The sequence below is a fragment of the Brassica napus genome, chromosome C2 (genome assembly GCF_020379485.1).
Source record: "Brassica napus cultivar Da-Ae chromosome C2, Da-Ae, whole genome shotgun sequence".
Taxonomy (NCBI): Eukaryota; Viridiplantae; Streptophyta; class Magnoliopsida; order Brassicales; family Brassicaceae; genus Brassica; species Brassica napus.
The window spans coordinates 46,464,250-46,488,343 of record NC_063445.1 but is presented as its reverse complement, the minus strand read 5'-3'; the positions used below and the strand labels follow the sequence as shown (position 1 = coordinate 46,488,343).

Below are 24,094 nucleotides of genomic sequence, written 5' to 3'. Positions count from 1 at the left end.
ATTTCCACCTATTGTCAATATCATATAATTATTTCCAGCAATATCAAAAATAATTATTTCAGACTTTGTTAAATTTGAAGAGTGATGAAAGTGAAAAACCAAAGACTTGCACAAGGATACAAAGATGGAGAAGAGGATAGAGGAAAATTGGATTATGTGAAGGTAAATATGAATGGCTTAGTGGTAAGCCGCAAGGTTTGCGTTCTTGATGAAGGAACCTATTCAACTCTTTCGCTTCAGCTTGATAGTAGGTTTGGTAAGTTGTGTTCTAAGTCCGAAACTTTTTGCTACAAGTATGTTTCAGAAGCTCTTGCCACATCAATTTTAATTTGGGGAAATGCAGACAATATCGAGATTGAGATTGTTCCAGTCTGAGTTCTTTTTGGTCTACAGAGACAGAAGGTATCTGGAGGAATGTTTGGGATGTTCCATGGAAGTAAGCTCCTACCAGAAACACTTTCTCTATACAAAACGTTGCCTTATAACTAAAACAACATTTGTACTTTCCTGAAACTTGATAAGGAGTTTGTTGTAAGTATGAATTAGATGAGAATCACAAGAAGAAACGATGCTCTTCTTCCCTATTTACAACATCTGATGTAACAGAAGCTGTAAGCTTTTACAATATTAATCACTACCAACAAGACATGATAAATAAGAGAAAACAAAACAACTCGGTAACCTAATTAGTCTCATATCATATTTTAAAACAATCTCTATGTTGTGTGAGCTATGTGCAAAACTCTGGATCACTCAATCACCAGTCACGAGAGTAGTCGGTTAAGAGTATCGGAAACATTCTTCATGGTAGGTTTTCTATTCACGCAGTGACTGCAACCTTAAGATCATCTACTATCTCGTCTTCCTTATCTGCCTCAGGAGGCAAACAAGGATCAATAACATCACTTAGTGGTTCTTAGGACATATGAGCATACTAATAAGGAACAAGATCACGAAGTAAGCAACATGTGTCTAGGATGACAAAAAGAAAGTAAACATCATACCAACATGTATGTATGTATGTATGTATGTATGTATGCAAAATATTCTAGTTATCTTAAACTATGCTAATGTGAGAATATCAGCTATCTATCTCCATCATCCATGTCTAAGATTGTCCATGCGGTAGGAATTGTAGACTTTGATCCTGCATCAGTTTTCTTGCTCATGATTTTTGATACAATCCATCTCCGCTGATACCATACCAAAGGGGTTCCTACATGTTAAGCATCTACAGCTCGTGGAGCATCCAACAACAGTCTTCGTTTGAAACTTAGAAATATAAATGGATTAGTTAAAACAAATATGGATAAATTGACTTATTTGTAAATGGCAACAAGTTTCTAACCAAATAGCATGTGAAGTACTTCTTTCATACAATTTGACTTTAGCTCTTCTGATTCTTTTGACGAGTTTCTACAACCAAAGCTTCATGAGAGGTTTGGTTGTAGATGTCGTGACACCAATAGGGGACATTACAATAACAACCAGAAGAAAATCAACCATAGTATCTGTTGAGTCGAAACAATCATAAGAAAATAACTTTTTGACATTATGAACAAAGAGGCATAGAGATTGAAAGATCATTGATTTCTTCAAACACTTGGATTCCATTCACCTGCAATTCTTACACTTTTCTTTTGTCGAAAAGAAGAAAAGCATGAACAGTATTTGTGCAAACAAAAATGGAAACAATAGAATTCAATGGGAAAGGATAATTTCAATTGATCACGGATACAAAACACAACAATTTTTTATTTTACCAACTAGTTTTCATTGAATGTGGCAAATACTCAGTTTACCAATCTTGTTGTCTACCAAATCCAGGTTTAATCATGCTCCTCTTGCCTTGTGTTTTGTCTTGCGTCGGCTCAAAGGTGGGCAGACAAACCAATTATTTATGTCAACACTACATAAAAAGAAAATGTCTTTTGAAGCTCAAATAATTACTGTAGAAAAAATAATGATGTTAATGAATGCATGTGCAAGGGATTACTGCTTAAGGATATGTCTTTAAAGAAAAAAACAGAAACCGGTTCTCAAATATCTCATAGATTAGTTTGATTTTGAGACATGTTACAAAGAAAAGTCTTAGTGTGATCAAAATCATAGATGATGATGTTTGAAGCTAGATCAAGTCAACAAGTCATGTCTATGCTCCCCCATGGAAGACGGTTGAGATTTTTGGTGTAGGATCTGGTTCTTTGATCAGGGCCAGGCTCATGTTTATTGAAAATTGAGTGGAATAGTAATCAGGCTAAAGAAGTAAAGAATAAGGTGTGAGATCAATACAGAACCTCTAGGCAATAGTTTCTTAGGACATAAGCGCATACCAATAAGGAACAAGATCAAGAAGTAAACAACATGTGTATATTTTCTGGCAATAGCTAGTTACTAAGTGTCTAGGATGACAAAATGAAGAAAGAAAGCAAGCATCATACCAACATGCTGCAGGATCAGGGTCTACAACTCCCATCGCATGGACAGTCTTAGAACAAACAACCCTTAGATTTACACGGTTGCAATGATCAAGAAAGCTTGCTTAGAGCTTTGTCTACTCAGCAGGGCTAATCTTTACGAGAGTCTACTTGACTGAATCCCTTCCAATACTGTAGTGACACATGGCTAGTGTAGTGTACATAATGTGATAAAGTTCTTAGACGGTTGCTGGGGAATCAATTGTTTTTTTTTTGAAGTTAAGTGTTTGGCCTTTGTAGGTCCAAGCAGTGCCACACAACCAATGAGCCTTGTGCAGCCCATTGGGAGTGAGAAGATGTCATTGCCAGTACTTGGGCTTGCTTCATACAAGTTCAGAGGTTTTGTATTGACACACAATGGAGGCTCTAAGCATCAGCTAGTAAACTCTCTCTTACAAGCTGCTGCGTTCATGTCATGTTAGCCACCCTGATTTGCTCTTCTTCTGCCGCCGCTAATATGATAACTTTTAGTAAGATTTTTTTAAAAAAGGAAGTTTCTCGATAAGGAACACAGCCTAAATGAAATTTGTGAAAAACATTTTTAGTGATTCACAAAGAGTTTGAACATTAAAACTCAAAACCGTTGATGGTTGGTCTCAGACCTAAAGTTGCTTTATCTGTAAGTTATAGATAAACGAGTTTTGTTTTGTCAGGTTATGTATGTGGACCTTGGGCTAACCCTTTTCTTGTATACCAATGCATGCCATTGTTGTCTGCAACAGAAACTTTTGAGAGTAAATGTGAATATGTTCAAACTACCATTCAAATTATGTTGAGTTGAATAACACGGATAAGTGCCCGTGCTGGTTAGTTTGTTTTTTTGGTAATTCAAATTTTGGTATAAATCAATTTGGTTTAAAGTCAAACAAGACTAGATTTGGTCTGCTCCCTTCCTATCCTTGCATTATTGTATAGAAAGAACTTTTTGCTGTATTCATAAACCGGTTATTCACATCTCATCATATAAATATACTTTCATTTGTACATAATGTGATATCATTTTCGGATTCGTATGTGTTGGTTGATGTGAATTTATGATTTGGTTGTGCTCTTGTTTGTTTCATCATCTCTGATCTCCCCTCTGATTCCTTTTGTAAGATTGTTTGGTGGTCTGGTCAGTGGTGCAGGTTGGATGAATTGCACTTGTGGCTTCTCCGAAGTCTTTAATTACCTTGGGAAGAAAGTTTAGGGCTCTGTTTCTGGAGAATATATGTATTTTCCAGCTTAGTTTCTGGAATGTTTCTTCCTTCTTCCAGCATTGTTTAGTTTCTTTCATGTTCTATCGTAAATGAAAAATCTAAATAATAAAAGATGGTGTAACGAACAACATATATTTTGAGAGTCGAGTCAGAAACGTTTCCCTTAAATTATGTCACATTTGTGAGGAATCTTTTGATTAAGGATGACTCATAATTTCTTATTTAAGTTTCAACGTGTAAAAGCAGATGTTCACAGCTATTACTTTATCATTTTTTTGTTTGTGTTCCTAATAAAAAGATGATAAAATAATATAGGTAAACATCTGTTTTTGTCAAATCCACAAGTAAAATTAAAAAGAGGGTAGAAAATCCATTAATAAATAAAGTTAGAGTATTATATTGGGAAGGATATCGACAATCCATTTTGGTTGAATCGAAGAGGTGGCTTTCAGCTCTCCTGTGGTCTTGTAATTTTTTCTTTTAACATTGCATAGCACGCATTACATCGTCATATAACTTTTATCTCTATTACATATGATGATTAACTACATGCAACATATAAAATAGCTCTACGGATAATGATTTCACGATGAATCTCTCTCCGAAACACTTAGATCGACGGATGGTTTTGTATGCACGACATCATCGATGGACAAACTCTCTCCGCAGTAGACGAGCACAATGAACGGCTCTGTTTACAATACTTAGGAACTACCTAAAGCTTGTATTCTATAATTTGAAAGAAATTGCATAGTATAGAATTCGAACCTCAAACCTGAGTGTAGAAACCTTTAAACTTTAACTAGTAGGCTAAAGTATTTTCACAATTCTTATAAATTATTTAGACTTACTAATGATGCTAATTTCAAAGTTCCGGAAACAACTTGGATAAATGACAAAGCTCTTTTGGATGGAAAAGTTTTTTTTTCTTCATTTATTATTATTTTTAATGTATTTACTAGATTTTGACCCGCGCTTCAAAAATGCGGGTTTATTTTTGAAATGAAATAAATATTTTTTATATGAATTTCTATATAAGATAGTGTATAAGTCTGGATAAGTAAATCTGGAATCGAAGAACCGAACCGTGCCAAACCGAAATATCAAAACCAAATTTAAAACGAATTTCATAAATAATCGAGCATATCTTATATTTTGGAATAAAAAAACTGAACCGGATCCAAATCAAAAACAGAATGAGTACCCAAATTTTTAAAATACAAATTATAAACCTATTTTAATATGTTGATTAGCTTAATTTGTTTTAGTATTTAGTCATACACTTATTCTACGTATATATAATAAAGATTGGTAGGCTGTTACTACTGAATTCAATAAATATCTGAAATGAGTAAGCAACCCGATTTTGTATTTTGTAATTGTAATTAAACCAAGCTTGCCAATTTTTATTTTGATTTTTAGTGTATCGATATAAGGTAGTCGATTTTGTAGGTAAAGGGAAAAATCAAATAATCATTTTGCCATTAATATGGGTGCTAATAGTAATAATCTTGTATAGTTAGAGATAAATAAGGTAAGACCAAAAATTAATTAGCTAATGAATAAGTTCAACAACCTTGTATAAGTAGATTTTTTAAGACTTCTTCTCTTTTAATAGTATAGATATCTTTTTTTTTTACCATAAGAGCCTTGTTCTTTGTAGGAAATGAAAATATATTAAATAAATAAATAAATAAATAAATACAAATTTACATTAATATCAGTTAATCATTTTATATTTTATTTCTCATATATATTTTTTAAAAAAGTTTGAACTCAATTAAGAGGAATGAAACATAATTCCAACAAAATAATCAAACCAGAAAAATGATAGAAAACAAAAACAAAGCACAATCACCAACAACATGATCTTTAGGGAAAGACTTCAACAATTGTTGGAGATGGCTACTTCTTGAATTATATTGTGTAGCCACGCCGGGCCACCAAGGCCGAGGTAAGAGTGGAACCTCTTATCCTGAGTTATGCTTCGAATCGTACTACAAAATTTGTTGCAGCTGATTACTGTTCAAAGAAGACTTAAATAAAACCAAGGCATAAGTTACTGATCTTAATGAGGAGGTGACAATATCCTGGCCATGTTTGAGGGTTGTTTATTTCCTGAAATGCTGCTTGAAGATCAATGCCCACAATAATATTACGATACCCCAAATCATACATGCTCTGAATCACCCAAGTGAGACATCGTAATTCAGAAACGAGCCTGTCATGTGCTACGTTGCACAGAAGCTTCATCGGACGTCCGCTTCCCGCTTCGCAACCGGAATCAGAACCTCGTGGAAGCTTACAGAATCTCGCTTTCAAAACTCTTCTGAAATATTCTCTTTAAAAACACGTTGGAAGATTACGATTCCGTTTTGGAATCACGCTTCCATTCTTAAAAAAACACAATATCTTACATCAGTAAAAGTAAAAAAATTATAGTTTTTAGTTTATATAAATCCAATTTTTAATAGTATTGAATAGAGAGAATATAAATTACAAATATTAAAATTAATACTATAAATTATCTTTATGCATTGAGGTTTTTATTAAAGATAAAACATATACTCAAATATATTATGTTAATTAATTATAAATTATTAAAAATAATTAATATAATAATTTATTTTAAATTTAATTTATGTGTATTTTCACAGATTTAATATGAAATCATTTAAATTTTTTATAAATGAAAAATGCTTAATTTTAAATTTAAATCATATAATTTTAGTTCTAGATTTTTTTTAAAAAAATTCTTATATATGTATAAATATGTATATATATATGTATATATATGTGTATATATATATATGTATATATATATATATATATATATATTTATATAGATGGATACACTTCCAACACGTATCCGCTTTCTTATTTTTTTTTTAAATCTCGCTTCTGCGCTTCTATACGCTTCCACTTCCACGCACCCGCTTCCGTTTCCATATAACATAGGTTATGTGCTGGTGTGACGGCATCTCTGGAATGATGCAAAACATTCCCTTCGTGATCTCTTGAGATCCACGCTCCTCCTATCATAGAGCCTGCATTCCTCCAATTAGCATTCACATTGCATTTGACACAGACAGGCCTAGGATGTTGCCAACCATATGTAGCTCGTAATGCTGTTGATGAAGACTCAGCTGCTATTGCTTTCTTGTTTAAGGAAAGCCAAATCTATGCTTCTTCAAAAGCCTGTTGAGATAATGTATCAGGCGAGATTCGAGAAGCTGCATACATAATAGAGTTGTGATTCTTCCATATTGACCACAAAATCCATGGAATGGCCATTCTACACTTCTCATCTAAATCCGCAGCTGCTATCATCTTCATGGTTATTTCAAAGTTATCGATCAAACTACAAGGAGTTGCTAATTCCGGAGGAAATTCACCGTCTGCAACATATCCTGAGCTGGATGACAGTGAAAGAGGACATGGTTTATAGACTCCGAACCATTATTGCAGAGTTTCCACAATAGGTCCACATTCAATCCTCTTGATTTTAGTCTGTCTGCAACAGCTAAAGCTCCAAACACTGCTCGCCACATAAACAACCTTAGTAGGGGTTCTCCAGATACTCTTTTTGAGGTCAATAACCATTTGATCTGCTGGTGATCTAGTGGTACCTCTTAGGCCTCCTCTGTTAGCCGTTAACCAGTAGCCACTCTTAACTGTATATTAACCATGCTCTGTGTAAGCCCATATGTTACGATCAGCTCCTCTGCCTGGCGTTAGCTTCTGAATACGGCAAACCTCGTTGGGAGGGAAGAGTGAGTTAAGTGCACTCATATCCCAACGACAGAGACATCAATCAAGGATGCAACTCTTCTTGTTACTTCAATGTTACACTCCTTATTAACAGTACAACGAGGATGTGAGTCCATTATCCATTTGTCTGACCAGATATATGGCGTTAGCTTCTGAATACGATAAACCTCGTTGGAAGGGAAGAGTAAGTTAAATGCATTCATATCCCAACGACCAGAGACATCAATCAAGGATGCAACTCTTCTTGTTACTTCAATGTTACACTCCTTATTAACAGCACAACGAGGATGTGAGTCCATTATCCATTTTTCTGACCAGATATATGTGTCTACTCTGTTTCCAATGGATCAAATCATTCCTTCTTGTAGAAGTTTCCTCCCAAACAAGATGCTTCTCCAAGCGTAAGAAGGACGGTATCCTTTTCCTCATTTCATGAAGCCCAACGAAGCATAGTAACGTCCCTTGTAGAGTTTTGCGAGCAGACTACCAGGCTGATTGTAAAGTCTCCATGCTTGTTTAGCTAACAGAGCTTGATTGAAGTTGCCTATATCTTTGAAACCCAGGCCTCCGTCCTCTTTAGAAAGACATAACTTCTCCCAAGAAATGCAATGTATTTTTTTTCTTATCATCATCACAAGCATTCCACTAGAAGCTTAACATGGCACTCATAATCTTTTGACAATGATGTTTAGTCAATTTGAAGCATGACATTGCATACACAGGAAGCGCCATGGCAATCAATTTCAAGAGTACCTCTTTGCCACCTAGAGATAGTTTTTTTGCGAACCAGCCATTCAATCTCTTATCGAGCCCCTCATTAATCAAGGCGAGCAGTTGACGTTTGGAACCACTAAAACACTCAGGGAGCCCTAAGTATTTACCATCGCCACCTTCCTTTTCAATGCCACTCATTTCAGCAATAAGTCTCTTCATAATAAGATCTATACCAGCACCAAATGTAATAGCTGTCTTCTGGAAGTTGATTACTTGGCCTGAGGAATCTCCGCATAGTTGTAAACACATCTCTGCAATCTCCGGTAAATTAGCCTTACACAGCAAGAAGCTGTCGTGGGGGAAGACAAGAATAGTTACTGCAGTTTGAAAATTACAAGAGTAAACTTTTCAATTTCACATCATTTATTTGTTACGATAAATGAATCAGTGTCAATGACATATTACTTTTAGCAAATCATTTTTACAGCTTGGACACGAAATGTTTCATTCAGTACAAGGAAAAATGAAAATAATTTTCGGTTTCATAAAGTTTGGAAGAGAAAAAAAAACAGATTTTTTTTTTTGTTTTTTGAAGAAACACTTCAACTGTGATAAAAAGAAGAAGAAGAAGAAACACTTTAACATAAAAAGGAAAAACGTTTTAGTTCATTCAGTAGCAACTGCATTACCAACCATGTAATGTTATGTTTTTGGTCATCTTAATTGGTAATTATCAAATTCATTAGGGTGGTTGTATATTTTTGGAGTTATGGTGAAAATCATAAAAGTATTCACTAAAAGTTTTGAGATCAATTATATCGAGATAAATGTATGATCAACTTGGTTATCATGCATTATATGATTTTTGTGGACATTTCTCCATATACTCCAAATATTTATGCACTCTGATGACTAGGAGAAAACTTCCTTTATGACATTGAGATGCATCTACTGTTGCAAGGACATCCTTTCAGTTTAAAGAATGCCATCTCCACTTATCAGAGACTGGTACACATGAGTTTTGAAAAGCAAATCGGCCAGACCGTGGAAGTTTACATAGATGACAAGCTCATGAAATCATTATAGGTAGAGGACTACATCTGTCACTTGTAGCAGATATTCTAAACACTAAAGGAGTACATCATGAAGCTCAATTCTTCCAAATGTATTTTGGTGTGAGTTCGGGCAAATTCATGGATTATATACATTGCCACCTATACACAGACGCATATTCATGTTAACAGTATTTTGGCCTCTTTTTCTGGCCTCTGAGTCATGGCCTTTTGCTCACAAGCAGGACGACACCACCCACATAAAACACGTTCTCAAGTATGAGAATTTGATTTAGACCATGTATCCCTTACCAGATCAGAAATATACATTCAACTTTTGGTTATATACATTCTCTCAGATTATAGTCTCCTACTCATAAGCATGATGACATTATGTTCACAAACCATATCGACATGTTTACCATTTGGTCTTGCCATGCGCCATTTAGATCGGATGATTCCAATCAACTACAAAGCCTTGCACCCACAACATCATATATCCAACAAGGCTTGAGGCTATTTGGCCATGTGCCCACACAGTTAAAAAACCATCATTGGATCACACGACCTTTAGATTAGTCTATTGCTTAGGCACTATGCTTGATAATCTAAAGAGACCCCGGTCTCTTATAAGGCCATACGACCTTACATCATAGTGTCTTCGACAAGATTATTAGGCGGCTCAAACAATGATATCTTAAGCAACCTTAGAGGTGACATCATGCTCCCTAAGCTACAAAGAACCTGCTGCCAAAGCACAACCCAGATCACATGATAAGCACACATTATTTTCCGATTTCAAACATGAACTCGGATAATAAGAAGCAAAATTTTGGGGATAATTAATCCCTAAGTAGATCTTCCTGGATAAAACATGAAGTCGAGCTCATGCTTCTAGTTTTTTTGTTTCCTGCCTTCGAGTCATGCGCTTTTCCTACCTCCAAGCTAAAGAAAAAACTTCTAGATAAAATAAAATCTTCTCAAATTTCAGAATATGATCAAATCTAACATTTACCTTGCCAAAATTACATATATAAGTGATCTAACACTCTAAAAGAGGGAAGTCAACATTCAACACTTCAACTAAAGAGTATGTAGTTAGAGCGAAGGTTTATACACCAATAAAGTATAGAACTACTCTTAAAATTAATAGAATATTACTTTTGATCTTCTTGATTAATTTTCTTCTTGTTTCCGTATTATCACAAATTACCTGATTGTTTACCTAAGACATATGCTTTAACGATTTTATTTACTAATTTTTCGAGGATATTTAAAATTGTTTAACGTTATTGAAAAAATTAAAAGGATGAAATAAATCACGTAATTGAATATTCTAACTACGTGATATTTATTGTAATATTTTGAGAAAGAGGACCACTCCGATGCTCCAGCATACAAGAAATAACACCAAAAGTCCAAAGAAGAAAACCATAAATAGTTCTTAAAAAACACACTTCTCGTCTCCGAAACCAGAAAGGAAATCACAAGAAACGAGATCAATGGAGGAAGACTACATTAGAGTTATTAACATAACAATGTTTGGAGTAATCTCATGGGGTCTGATTTTCATCCTCCTCCGTAGAATTTTCTCAAACTACTCATTCGATTTCAGCACTCGTATTGTCTCAGCACTTCACGCCACAGTCGCTGTCATTTTAGCAACTCTTACGATTCAAGATTGGTCTTGTCCAGTTTGTCCAACTGGTTCCATGTCAACTATCCAGCAGATGGAAACGATGGCGTTTTCATTGTCTTACATGACCTACGATCTCATTTGTAGTAACTTTGTTCAACTCCTAAGCATTGATAATGCGGTTCATCATTCTATCTGCATTCTTGGTTTCGTAGCTGGACTTTGCTCCCGAGAGGTAAAATACTCTTTTTTACTATTGGGTTTCTGGCTAGATAAATTGATGTTTTTCTTCTGGTGTATGGTGAATTAAGTGTGGATCTGAGATAGTGGCAGCATTGTGGATAGGAGAGATCTCGACTCCATTTCTTAACCTCAGGGTGATTCTAAAAGAGATTGGTTACAGAGACACCGATCTCAATCTTACCGCCGATGTGAGTATTATTATACATAATATCATTCTAATGAAAATAGAATTAATATTGTCATTAACGTGAGATAGGATAATAATGTTGACCAAAACAAAAACACCGTTAGATAAATATTATTAACAAGTAAACATGGTCATTTGTCAAATCTTGCAAATTTTAAGAAATTTTCTATCGTGGGCAATGAGATGTGGATATGAGGAAACTCAACATTTTGGTGATGATAAAACGTCGTAGTTAAGTACATTAAATCCTGCAAAGTCAAACCATAGATAAATTACTTTACAATTCATCTAAGATCGTGGCGGGATAAGTCACTACTTAATAATAAATGATATATTTTAAAAAATATAATAATAAATGATATAGGTTTGTTTTGCAATAATTTTCTCACTAGGATGAGACCCGCGCCCTGCGCAGGGTGAGTTTTAATTTTTAAATTTTCTAATATTACATATATATTGGATCATATTGCTATTTTCCCATAGGTTTTTTAAATATTTTAAGAATTTTACTTAGAATGCATAAGATATACGACAAAAGCAAAAATATATAAATGATGTGGACCTTACAACGCAGAGAGAAAGTGCCTGGTCGAATCATAAATATTTGGTAGAATAGTATAACTCCATTGTCCATGGGCTTCTTTTGGATTTTTTTGAGACATTTTAATTCTTATATTGATGGGCTTATCTAAATCATATATGCTAATGGACCATTATTATTGATCTATTCTAATCTAATTACTTTTTTTTTTTGAAACACAAACTAATTACTTCATTATAACAAACCGATAATAAAAATCAAAATATTAGAACTCTTTTCTCTTGCCATCGAGATTTCGAAATGGGGGTTAGGGTTCACCATGTTTGATTTCTAATCGACGATCAAAGAATTTCAGTAGCAAAACTTACACAAACGGTTCCTGTATATGAAATTAATATCTTTGAAGTCTGCTCCGTTCTCCTTGCTGTTAATCATTCTTCGCCGGTAACCGTCTTCGACATCCCCGAGACAATGAATAGCTAATTAGCATCTCCGAAAGATACTAAGTCACAGATCGGTGTTATAATATTTGACCTCGATAATCTCTCTATCACCGACTAAACTCAAATGTTCAGGTTAGTTCCTAAATTCGTGCTTAGTAGTTTATTTTTTTGGACACTGGATTTTCCCAAAATGTATTTAGGTCCATCTTCCCAGTAACTCATAATATAAAAGCCAAACGAAGTCTATTAAATAATATGGAATGAAAACATTTCAAAAAGCATCGTAAACGAAACTGAAACAAATTATTGCCAAAAAAAAACTTCAAGGTGCTTGGATAACTGAAGCTGAAATCTTTCTTCAAATCACCTGCTATGACTTCAATATGGGGTCGGTGGAATCCTGAATGTAACATATAAAACGTCCGGTATGCATAATAAGTCTATACATTATATACACAATCACATTTTCCACTGTGTAAAAGAATGGTGGATGTTAGTACCTCATTCGGAATGCTTGAATCTCTGTAATTTCAGGTTCAATCAAAATTTTTGAGAACCCCTCAATGTTTCTCATATGCTTGAACGTACATATATATAAAATCCCTTTATTAGCCACTCTAACAGTAATTGTATAGGAACAAACTTAATCCTTGAAAATCTAGTTTATTATTTACCTTCAGCCCGTTCAATCTGCCAGAAGTTCAAGACACATAGAACTACAGCCGAAACAGTGGAGTTCCATAAATGATAAAACTCGATAGCCATATCTCCATATGCAACACACTTTATTTCATCAAAACTGTATGTCGGACAAAAATATATAGTCTGAACACAAAGCAACATATTGCTTTAATTGCTTTAATAAATTAAATGTTTACATATATATAGGGGAAAGTACTCACCCGATATTGATCAAAGAGAAATTAATTTTATGGCTTATTCCACCATAAATTTCATCTTCATATGTCTGGAGTTCCCCTATCCCGACCAAAGCTCCATAAAGATCTAAAACATTAACACGGTAACATTAGTTTTTTAACCATAGTAAGTATCAAAACATTATATGTTAAAAATAACTATCTTAAAGTATATAAAATAACACATGTATACCTATAGAGTACATTGGATGGGAAAGACCACGTAAGACGTTGAGAAAGTGGGCAAAACAATAGTAGTTCCCAAATATCTTTGGTTGAATTTTTGAAATTACCGACGAATTTGTCATTTCAATATGATATCGGTTCGTGCTGAACCGTATCAAACTGGAAGCATGGATCAATTTGAAATTTCGAATTTCAAACCAATCACCTTCATCCATGGTGATTTGATTTGAAGCTTCCAACTCTTCATATAGAGTTCCTTCTATTGTAGTTCCCTGTTAAAAGATAATAGAAAATAGTAAATCAAACAAAGAATCTTTTTAATAAAAATATAGTCAGCTAAATAGTATAGTTATTATTTGAGAAAAATCAGTACAACGTTTCTTACTTTCTGATCAACCAAAACCATGGCTGATTTCTTTAACATTGTACCAGTAATTGCAGGCTCACGGATGTCAAGATTCAAGTCACCCAGCAAAGTTTGAACAGACATCATCTCCACTAGATACAATAGATTAGAAAGGAGATCAGGTATTTTTTTCTAGTATAATGAGTTAGTTAGTCTGAATAGGTGACACATATATATATTTTAAAGTACACAGCATCTTGGTGAAGCTATTTTTAGTAATTCCGTTAATGACATTGATTGAAAATATTCGTCTTTAAAATGGTTCAGAACATAATATGTCAATGCCTTTTTTTTGTTGTAGAAATTGACAATCAAAGCGATATGATCGAATTTACATTTACTTTTGGCATCAATTTAATATCAGAATTTAAATAACAATAGATTTTTGCTATTGACTATTGTAAATCATGCAAAATGACCGGCCTTGTGATAAAAAAATGCTTTTACTACACGGAGATCTTTATAAATTCTCTTATATGTTAAGTATCTAACTCATCATATGGTTTAATTACATTAAGACATGATACACTAAACATATATTTATATTCTGTAATATCAAATAGTCAACTCTAACAGCTTGTGTTTTTTTCTGACAGGATTTCCCAATATTTTAAAATAAAACCCTGGTTTTATATATAGAGGGCTAAAGGGATACATGTCCTCCACAAAAAACGCCGAAGGCTTGCTCACCAAACAATCAATGTCAATAAAATAATTCAAAACATGTATGTTGAAAATTCTCATACTGTATATATAGTAAACATAACTTTTTATGCTGCATGCATGCCGATAGACCGGACTATATATATAGGGAATGTTGAAAAATGCTAATAAGGGATTGGCCGTGATAATTCAGTTTCAATAGGGATCACAAAATTTGTAACAATAATTTCCTCAGTAAATAAAAGTGAGAAAACTATTTGAATTTAAATATAGTCAACTGTGATATTATATGTAATGTAAACTTGTATTTTATTGTCTTCACTGTTATAAAATCTATTAAATTCCAACTTATCTATGCATTATATTTTCTTATACATGAATGAAAAGATAATGGAACAAATTGAAATGAAGAACCGTGAAACGTCTAAAATTCCAAGGGTGTCAAATAAGCCAAAAATGTAAGTTCTCTAAAATTCCAATTGTAGATGCAACATGAAAATATGATAAAACTACTATAGTACGACTGGCTGAGTTGAAAATATGAAGATGGAACCATGTAGATAGTGAAACAATATTGTCTTGATTGGGTTTGCTGGTAGGGTATGTGAAACAATAAAACTTCTTTTGTCTTCTCTGAAAAGTATTGCTGCATGCTCGTTCTCGCAATTTCCTTTCAGAAAATAGAAATCAAGCAAACTAAGGGCGATTAATATACATATATACATAGCGAATTCAGGTTCATCTGTACTGTTTTGAGGGAAGTCTTACATTCTAGTACGTATTGATTTCATGACTCTCTGCTTCAAAACCTGTGTCACGTGTTTAGAGAAAGTGATATTAAAAAAAACATTAAGAATATAGCAAATAAAAAGATGAAACAACAGATCTGGAAGCATTAGTTTAGATCCACGGAAACTATTCTGCATTGCAGTTTTCAAACAGATTCTGGAAAACTTCCTTAAATACAACATTGAGGGTTGAATCTTGAGGTTTCCGGTCTTTATCAGTAATCAGAATTTTCAATCCCTTCCTTGACTTTACCCTTGACACAGCCACATACAATTGACCATGTGAAAAAACAGGTCTAGGTAGAAACAGACCAACATTAGATAGTGTTTGACCCTGGCTCTTGTTGATGGTCATAGCAAAGGCCACTTTCAGGGGAAATTGCATACGTCTCATTTTGAAAGGAAGCTTTGAATCTGAGGGCTCTATCAAGACTCGGTGTAAAAAACCCGTCTCCCCAACTCGAGTTCCTGTAATGATTTTCGCTTGAAGAATATGTTTAGCCAGCCCAGTAATCTGCAACCTTGTCCCATTACATTGTCCTTCTGTGGGATCCAAATTTCTAATCAGCATAACTGGTGTACCAATCCTAAGCCTTAGAGCATGATTAGGTAATCCTGATGTTTTGATACTATTCAAAAACTCTGGAGAGAAAACAGAGTCATCTTTGGATTTTAAATCAGCTGGATCAATACTATCTGAACTCAAATAAGTCCTCTCCTCACCTAATAAACAAAAATGTGTCGTAAGAAACCTATGATACACAGTATAAAAGAAAATAGTAGCAACAAAACTCATAACATACGTTTAATAGACTGCAACGTTTAAAAAATTACCTGCTAGACGATTAAGCATATAGTTGTTAATAACATCAACATCTTCGTTTGTAGGACTCAATATTGCTCTTTCCTGGAAAAATAATGGATCCTTAGAATTTTTGAAAGTGTTGCCATATACTTCAGAGATGATAGCTTCAACAGGATCAGTGCACTTCATAACCAGCAGATCTTTAGGAATATCAATCATAGTTTCTCCACTGTTTGGCTCATAAATCTTTCCGTCACCTACATCCAAAATCCAGTCGGAAATTTTTTTAATCTCCTCAGCTTCTCGAGGATCTGTTTCTGAAAAGAGCCTCATATTCTTTGTCAGCTGTAACACTTTGCAATGCTTCCATAGATAAGAAGAGTTTAGCGCCGCCATGACAATATCAGCTCGGTTTCCCCTTGGAATAACTGGTAGTATTTGCCGTAAATCGCCACCAAAAACAACTACTTTGCCACCAAATGGCCTTCCATCAGTAGTCTTCATAATGTCACATAAAGTACGATCCAAGGCCTCAAAGCAATGTTTGCTCATCATAGGGGATTCATCCCAAATAATCATTGAAGCCTTCGCAACCAATTCGGCCTTATGGCTTCCAGGTTCTATATTGCAAGTGGAGAACTCATCTGGACTTATAGGAATAACAAAACTTGAATGAGCGGTCCTCCCACCTGGAAGCAATAAAGAAGAAATACCGCTAGATGCAACATTAAGAACAACATCACTCTTTGATCTTATTGCAGCTGAAAAAATATTCCATAAAAATGTTTTTCCCGTTCCTCCAAACCCGTAGACAAAAAAGACTCCACCTTTACCACTCATAACCGATCCTAAAATTGCATCATAAACTGACCTTTGCTCATCCGTCAACTGTGTAATCCACTGGTCATGTTGCCCTCGCAATTATTCTCTTGGGTAGTTTAGCTCCTCTTGTAATAGATTGTTCTCATAAACAGAATGATCAATAAAACAGGTTTTGGCATTGTCTCCCACTTAGCCAGTGAACTGTTTTTCGAACGCAGTATTTTTTCAATCAATACTAACGTTTCATTCAGCACTTCTTCCTCACTCAAAATGAGTCCTGATATACCAATAACAAATAGTTTGTTAGAAGACAGAATCAATGCACAGACATATTTAAAAAAAATACTTCTTGAGCTCACCAGGATTTTTACGCTTCTTCCTCTCAATGTATAGGATATCTTCTGATAATATATCAGTGCATGATTCCCATACTAATTTTGGCATAGATAGAGACCCATATAACAACATCTTTGCAAATAAGTGGCGCACGTACCCGCTGGAAGCCCAAAAACTGCATTCTTTTAATCCTTCAATATACTCTTTGTCGTCATCCAACAAACCAAGCTCGTAACAGGCATCCTCATAACTGGGTACGATTACCCCTTTAACCGTCTTGATATCATTGTAGCACCTTGGACCCTTTACCTTGTTAAGAAGAACCCTCAGAAAATAACGTGGCCAGAACCTGGAGAAACGGGTGTTAACCTTCCAATAGCAAAACCTTTCTTTCTTGGATTCCAAACCTTTTGCTTAGCATCATAGACAAATCGGGTAGGCATTTCCACATATGTAATTTCTCTAGCTTCAGGGTATAGTTCACAACAATCAAACCAAGCTAAAAACATAGTCTTTGTAAGCTGCACTCGATCCAATACACTTTCGACAGTATCACCATGTTTGTAGACTACTGATTGCTCTCCCTCAAGATGAAACATAAACTTCTCCACAGGTGTAGAACGGTATTGCGTTGGGAATGCTAGAATCCTCCATGTCGATTCGCAAGCAGATAGATACCTATTTATAAATAAACAAATGGAATTGACTTCAACTAAAGCGAATTTTCTATAAAACAATATAGCTGTCACATGGAACATAAACAATATATACCTTGCATCGAAATAGTTTTTAATTTCATCAATAGTTGGTTCCCCTCCATCTGCAGCTGTCCTATCACCTTCTATGGCTCTGGTATCACCTACTACATCTGCCGTGTTAGTTGATGTTCCTGCCAAAGTAGCCTCGACATTACACTTCTGAGTAACCGTTCCTGTAACACGGTCTTGGCCTTTATTAATGTACTTAAATAAGTACTTAATAGACCGCGACTGATTACACCATTCCACATTAATATGAGCATTATACGCAAGCAATAGCTCTTTGTTGTAGGGAACCACAAACCGATTATCACATGGAATTCCTTTCTTCTCAACAGATGACCCATTTTCTCGTCTCCTATAAACAGGATACCCTTGCTCATCCACAGTTGTCTTCTCAACGTGTTTTCGAGGAAAACAATTGCTACACTTCCCATCTTGCATACATGGAGAATCTCTATTAACCTTCCCACATGGACCATGAATCATCATGTCCTTCACAATGTCATATAATCTTGGTTCCTCGGCTTTATCAGGGATTTCAGTTGCTATTATGCGATCAATATCTTCAGCATTTGGAAGTTTGTGCTTAGAGTCCATGAACAATAGAATATGAGCATGTGGGAGTCCTCTTTTTTTGAAACTCTATTGTATAAATAGCTGCAAGAAATAGTAATCAAGTTAGGAACAATAAAAGTACATAAATAGGACTTAACCTTAATCAGCAAGTACTTTAGAAAACAGTGTATAAATTTTCGAAATGAAAAAAACATTAAATTTAATGACATACCAGAGACTGTCTTTCCAAGAAGCTGCTTTTTTGTTAGATCATCCATCATGCTGTCAAGCTTAATTTTAAAAAGTCTACAACACAAATCTGGTCGGTCCTCAGACTTGAGGTTGTACTTCTTAAAATACCTTGTTAGCTCGGGCCACTTAGGGTTACATGTGAAGGTTATAAAAAGATCTGGAAACCCAAAGTATTTGCATATAGACATGGCATCCAAATACATTTGATGCATATACCTTGGACCACCTGTGAATGATGATGGAATGATGATACGGTTACCTTCTATAGCCACGCTAGAATTGCCATCATTTGCAGCAGCAACAAACTTGCTAAATTTCAGTGTCCGAAGATTTGACTGATTTTTCCGAATATACTGAAGACGATGGCTCTCGATCATAGTATAGGCATTCACCAGAAACTGTTGAAGTAAACGGCGTGATAGTAGAAGGACCTGTAAACCAACCTCACGAACCATAATCCGATATGCAAAGAACTCCCTCATACTTATGTTGGGTTTTTTATTATTTTTGAATCCCGTGAAACCATGTTGGATACCTAAGCGAAAGCCATCTTCTCCATATGGAAATATGAGTGGATACTGAAGTGGAAGATAGCAAGGATGCAATTCGTTGATCCTTTTCAGCTTTCCTGAATTCTTCTCCAAAATAATATCTCTGTTCTCAATTGCAGCTTGGAGCCATCACCTGAGAATATAACAGTGCTTCAATTGTAAATTCAAACATGGACGGAATTTGGTAAACTAAACTCTCAGCCTTTCAATTTAATGACTATTGTGTCAGTTTTCCCTATACCTTTAATACTGATCTTACTAAACATTCTAGGGTAACGAAGATATGTTCTGAGTTTCTACAACCATTTTCTCCCCATTCTGAACGACAAATGTAAGTGCTTTTCATTCTAATGTTTTGTTCAGATAACTTCAAGCTACTTGCAGACCGGGAGTTATTCTTTTACTGTTAAAACCTACGGATAAGTTTTGTACTATTACCGCAGAATCAGAATATCTCTGTCATGGAGAATCATCCGATCTGAATGAATGACATTATGGAGAAAGCAAGAAAGATATTTCCCAAATGCTCAACTGGTGATCAAAGGTTAGTTCAATAAAGTATATTATAAATTGAAGCGTTAGGATGGTAAATCTCGTAAGTTCGTCTGAAACAAACTTACTCTTAATGATAGTGTAAAATATAGCTTAAAAGCGACTCAACTCAACTCAAAAACTGATTAAGCATAAGAAATAGAAATTTATAAAGAGCAGAGGCATTATATTAACATTGATAAACTTGAACAACATATGATATGAAGCTTCAAAGAACTTCAAATCGAACTAAAATCCAGAAATTGAAAATGCAAAACGAAAATCTCAAAATAAATGAAACAAAAGACTCTGCTCCAGCAAACAAATAACCCCATCCTCACTCTAGCCACTTTTTTCGAACTTCTTTTTCTTGACCTTGATGGTACACGCCATTTTTGTAACCGAGTTCTGATCAAAAGCCTCCTCCAAATTGATGATTGGTGTCCTGGTGCGCTTTGCTGGCGTCAGATCAGTTGACCCAGATGAACCACCCTGGATCATCAAAGACCCCTATATTTAAAAAAAATTAAAAAATCAGATCCAACGTTTATACATAATCCAAATGCATGGTACAAAAACACAAAAAAACTATAATAGAACCTCAGGTGCATCAGACTGAGTTGAAAATGTCCCAGATAGCATGTTTTCACTTCCCTAGACATATCACATAATATAGTTAAAAACTCTGCATCAATTATAAGTAAAGAAATATATTTCTACAATATAAACTGAGGTTTTATCGTAGGAGATTGAGCCGCTTCAGACTCATTTATCATTCCAAGATTTGTGATAATATTTAGGACCTTAAATGTGTCATGCTTGTAAAAAAAATTCTCCTTTTCAATCCCAATCTTGAAAAGAAAAGTTTTTCCCTTTAAATCGATCAGAATGGGGGGGGGGCAACACATCAGGATCCTGAATCTGAAAAAGTAGAAAATACTATCATTACCAAAGGCCATATTAATGATAATATCAAAAACAGAAAATATTGAACATCTCTACCTCATCAGTAATAGGACTAGTGAGCTCAATACATGGTTGGTGCAGCAGTTGAAGTGCCAGATTATCAAAGAGGAGAAACTTGCGGTCATTGGTATTGTCAAGAACAACCAAATGCAACTTGTACCTAACCATAAAGATAATTTTTGAATAAGTATTCGGAGCTCTCTATGGTCCCAAATATTATAGTTATAATTGCCTAAAATATTAAAACAACAAACCTTGGCAATAGTTTGGGGCTGTTATTCTTGCATTTGGGACAATAGTAACTGCATGAAAGAACATCGTGTTCATCTCCATCATCACAGTTGTCATAAGGTACTGTAATTACCTTCTTGGCACACACCTTGCAACTCAGGTAGTACCAACCCATGTCAGAGTCGATACCCGCAATTGTGGCCATTACAATACACTTCTCCACCTGAATCACATTACACAAACGTGTGACGATATAATAACATAATAGACACAAAATCAAAATTGTTTTAGAAATCAGCACCTGCTTCGATTCAAGCACCTCAGCAATAGTCTTCCTAGGTGTGTGCACAAAAAAGTCATCCTTTTCAGACACACCATTCGCCAACGCAAGCGGCTTAGAGTCAACAATAGACAATTTCAAATCATCTTTTGGTAGCCTGCGTTTAATGAAATGGTTACAGATAAAAACATTTGATGTACACAAAACCCATCTGAGACGTTGAATGAAATGGTTACAGATAAAAACATTTGATATATACTTACAAACGTATGAAAGCTTGGACCTCAGCCATGTTCTCTGGGTTTACTGACACATCTGAGACGTTGTATGCATTGGAGACACTACGCTCATCTGAAAATAGATTAGTTTTCTTATTAGAACATTACAACCATATAGTAAAACAATGTCACATTAATAAGCACACAGAACATAACAAAGTTACCTTTCCAAACTTTAATTTTGCCAAACCTCAGAACACAAATAACTGTGTTATCAGAACGCAATTGAACTGCATCACTGATATCCTAACACCATGGGGAGACGTTCATCCCTACACACAATACCATAAAAATATAAGGTATCGATATAAAGCCACAGAATAATAAAGAATATAAAATAAAATTGAATTTCTTCACTTACTCAGTATCACGCTGTTCCACAGAGATCTTCTGGGTGTCCTTGCCATTGACAGACACAACTTCAATGTGGGACACTTCAACAACTTGGCCGACAACATCTAAAACAATTTCAGAGGAATAGAATATAGATTAGTAACTAAATAGAATTATACAAGATTTCAAAGAAAACTTTTGTTTAATATCATTCTAATACATAACATCACTTACCAACTAAGAAGTCTGGATCGAGCTTCCCATTGAGTACCGCACGGTAATTGACCGGCTCCAATCCAGTCATGTTGTAAGGCAACGCCTCACATATCCTGACACGGGTTGTAGGAAGGAAAACCACCTTGTATGGATGTTTGGTTGTCCGATAAGAACCACTTGAATTGGTGACCGTAAAATTAATTAGGACTTTCGTTTGTTCCTGCTGCAGCACATGGGCGAACTGTCCCACTTCATCCTTCTTCACAGTCCCATGAATCTTATCACCCTAGAGTTAAAAATGAACATAGAATAGTAAGAAACCAAGATCTATACGACAGTTAACATAAGTTTTTAGCAATGTAAATAGGTATATAAACTTACTCTAGAATCCACGAAAACCATCTGAATAGTCTCGCCCCCCGCAGCTGAATACTGCTTCCATAGCCGAATGATTTTAACCTTAACTTTCCACATTGACTTGAAAGGTTTCAATTCAGAAATGTTGTTCATCGCAGCCATTTTGATTTTTTTTTGTGTTTTGCTCTTTAGAAATGTTTATCTGAATGTAGAAATGACGTACATCCTCCTTGAGTTATATAGGAGGAAATAACAGAATTAATGTGACTTGATGCGTACTCTAAGGCAACAAATGGAATAGAAATAGATTGTCAATCACTTTGAAATCGTAGCATAATATATTCCATGTTTACCATAGTAGGTCACTGATACAATATTCTCTATAAATGTGGTATAAACTTGCGGAATCATCATAATGGTTTACCATATCTACGGGATATTGGTGGTTTTATATACTTAATTTAGGCAATACTATATATATACTAACCTAAATTAAAAAAAGTCCACATTGTACATATTAAACGGATGTACTTAGGTAAGTTATTAGGCTAGATACATTCCACAATCAAATTGAATAAACCAAACAAAATTGAATAGGTTTTGCAATAAATAGACATGGTTTAAATTCTACCAATTTATACTGGCTCTTCTTCATCGAATTGTTTATAAAGTAATTGTGCTACCTTAGAAATCATGTCTATTTGATTGATAGTTTAAGTTCAAAGCTCGAATTTTGAAAAACAATTGTTAAGTAATTGTTCTTTCTAAGTATGTTTGTCCAGTTGCCTACTTGCAGGCAAATGAAAGTAGCACATATACACATGGAAATGGTGTCATCGAAGACCCTTACATGAGGAGAGTACCCGTATGTAAAGTAGATTAAATCTATTGTTTCTGTCTCAGTGAGAAGAGAGTACCATATGTAATAAATTTTATTATAAGGTAATGTGGAAATTTAAGGACAACGATATATTTGGATGAGAATGACATTTTTTGTAAATACTCTAGCGAAATATAGATAGTTTAATATGTTGGCTTAGAGAGAAAGTGGGACTGCCACCTCATCATGGTAGCTTTGTAAATATTTTACCTTTCCAAAGTTTCTTTTTCAATTTGCTCCTTGATTAATAAGGGATTGGCGAGAATGGTGGTTGGACCTTACCTCGTTTACGTCACGATATCAGTTGATAGTCCCTTCCTCATCAAGGTAAATGATAATGTCCTTTTATTTAAGATAATAACTAAATTTCGTTTTTTTTGAGAATTTTTTAAAGCGGCCAACAATTATCGTAAATTTCTTTTTGATCTTTGAGACTCTGACTTATTATTATTTCCTCAATTTCTTTTTATAATAGGTTTTATATAATGCGTTCCAAAAAAGGTTTTATATAATGTAAAACTTTTTGAACATCAGCATATTATCAAGAAACTGCCCGCATATTATGCTGTTTTTTTCTCACATATAGCACATCTGACATATAATACTTGTTTCTTATAGGCAATGGCATTGGGATTACAACTCGTGAGCGCGTTTTGGTTCTATAAAATCCTCAAGATGATGAGATACAAACTTATTAAAAAATCAAATTCCCACTGA

The 24,094-nt window shown here is 34.7% G+C and overlaps 2 protein-coding genes across 2 annotated transcripts; one reads left to right on the top strand and one right to left on the bottom strand.

Annotated features, from left to right (window-relative positions):
* The first annotated feature begins 7,254 nt into the window (after positions 1–7,254).
* On the top strand, positions 7,255–24,094 carry LOC106380304. The gene is made up of 5 exons (XM_048749161.1): positions 7,255–11,084; positions 11,161–11,280; positions 11,644–11,666; positions 23,632–23,704; positions 23,996–24,094. The coding sequence occupies exons 1-5, from the start codon at positions 10,716–10,718 to the stop codon at positions 24,092–24,094; spliced, it is 684 nt and encodes a 227-aa protein (XP_048605118.1). The 5' UTR covers positions 7,255–10,715.
* LOC125581964 lies at positions 16,026–17,004 on the bottom strand. Its single transcript, XM_048748275.1, has one exon. It carries the CDS (start codon positions 16,866–16,868, stop codon positions 16,029–16,031), a length of 840 nt encoding a protein of 279 aa, XP_048604232.1. The 5' UTR covers positions 16,869–17,004; the 3' UTR covers positions 16,026–16,028.

Coding starts and splice junctions, on each gene's coding strand:
- LOC106380304 (XM_048749161.1), top strand. CDS start 10,716: ATGGAGGAAGACTACATTAGAGTTATTAACATAACAATGTTTGGAGTA. Junction 11,667..23,631: donor TGTTTTGCAATAATTTTCTC/ACTAGGATGAGA, acceptor GATTAATAAGGG/ATTGGCGAGAATGGTGGTTG. Junction 23,705..23,995: donor ATAGTCCCTTCCTCATCAAG/GTAAATGATAAT, acceptor TGTTTCTTATAG/GCAATGGCATTGGGATTACA.
- LOC125581964 (XM_048748275.1), bottom strand. CDS start 16,868: ATGAGTGGTAAAGGTGGAGTCTTTTTTGTCTACGGGTTTGGAGGAACG.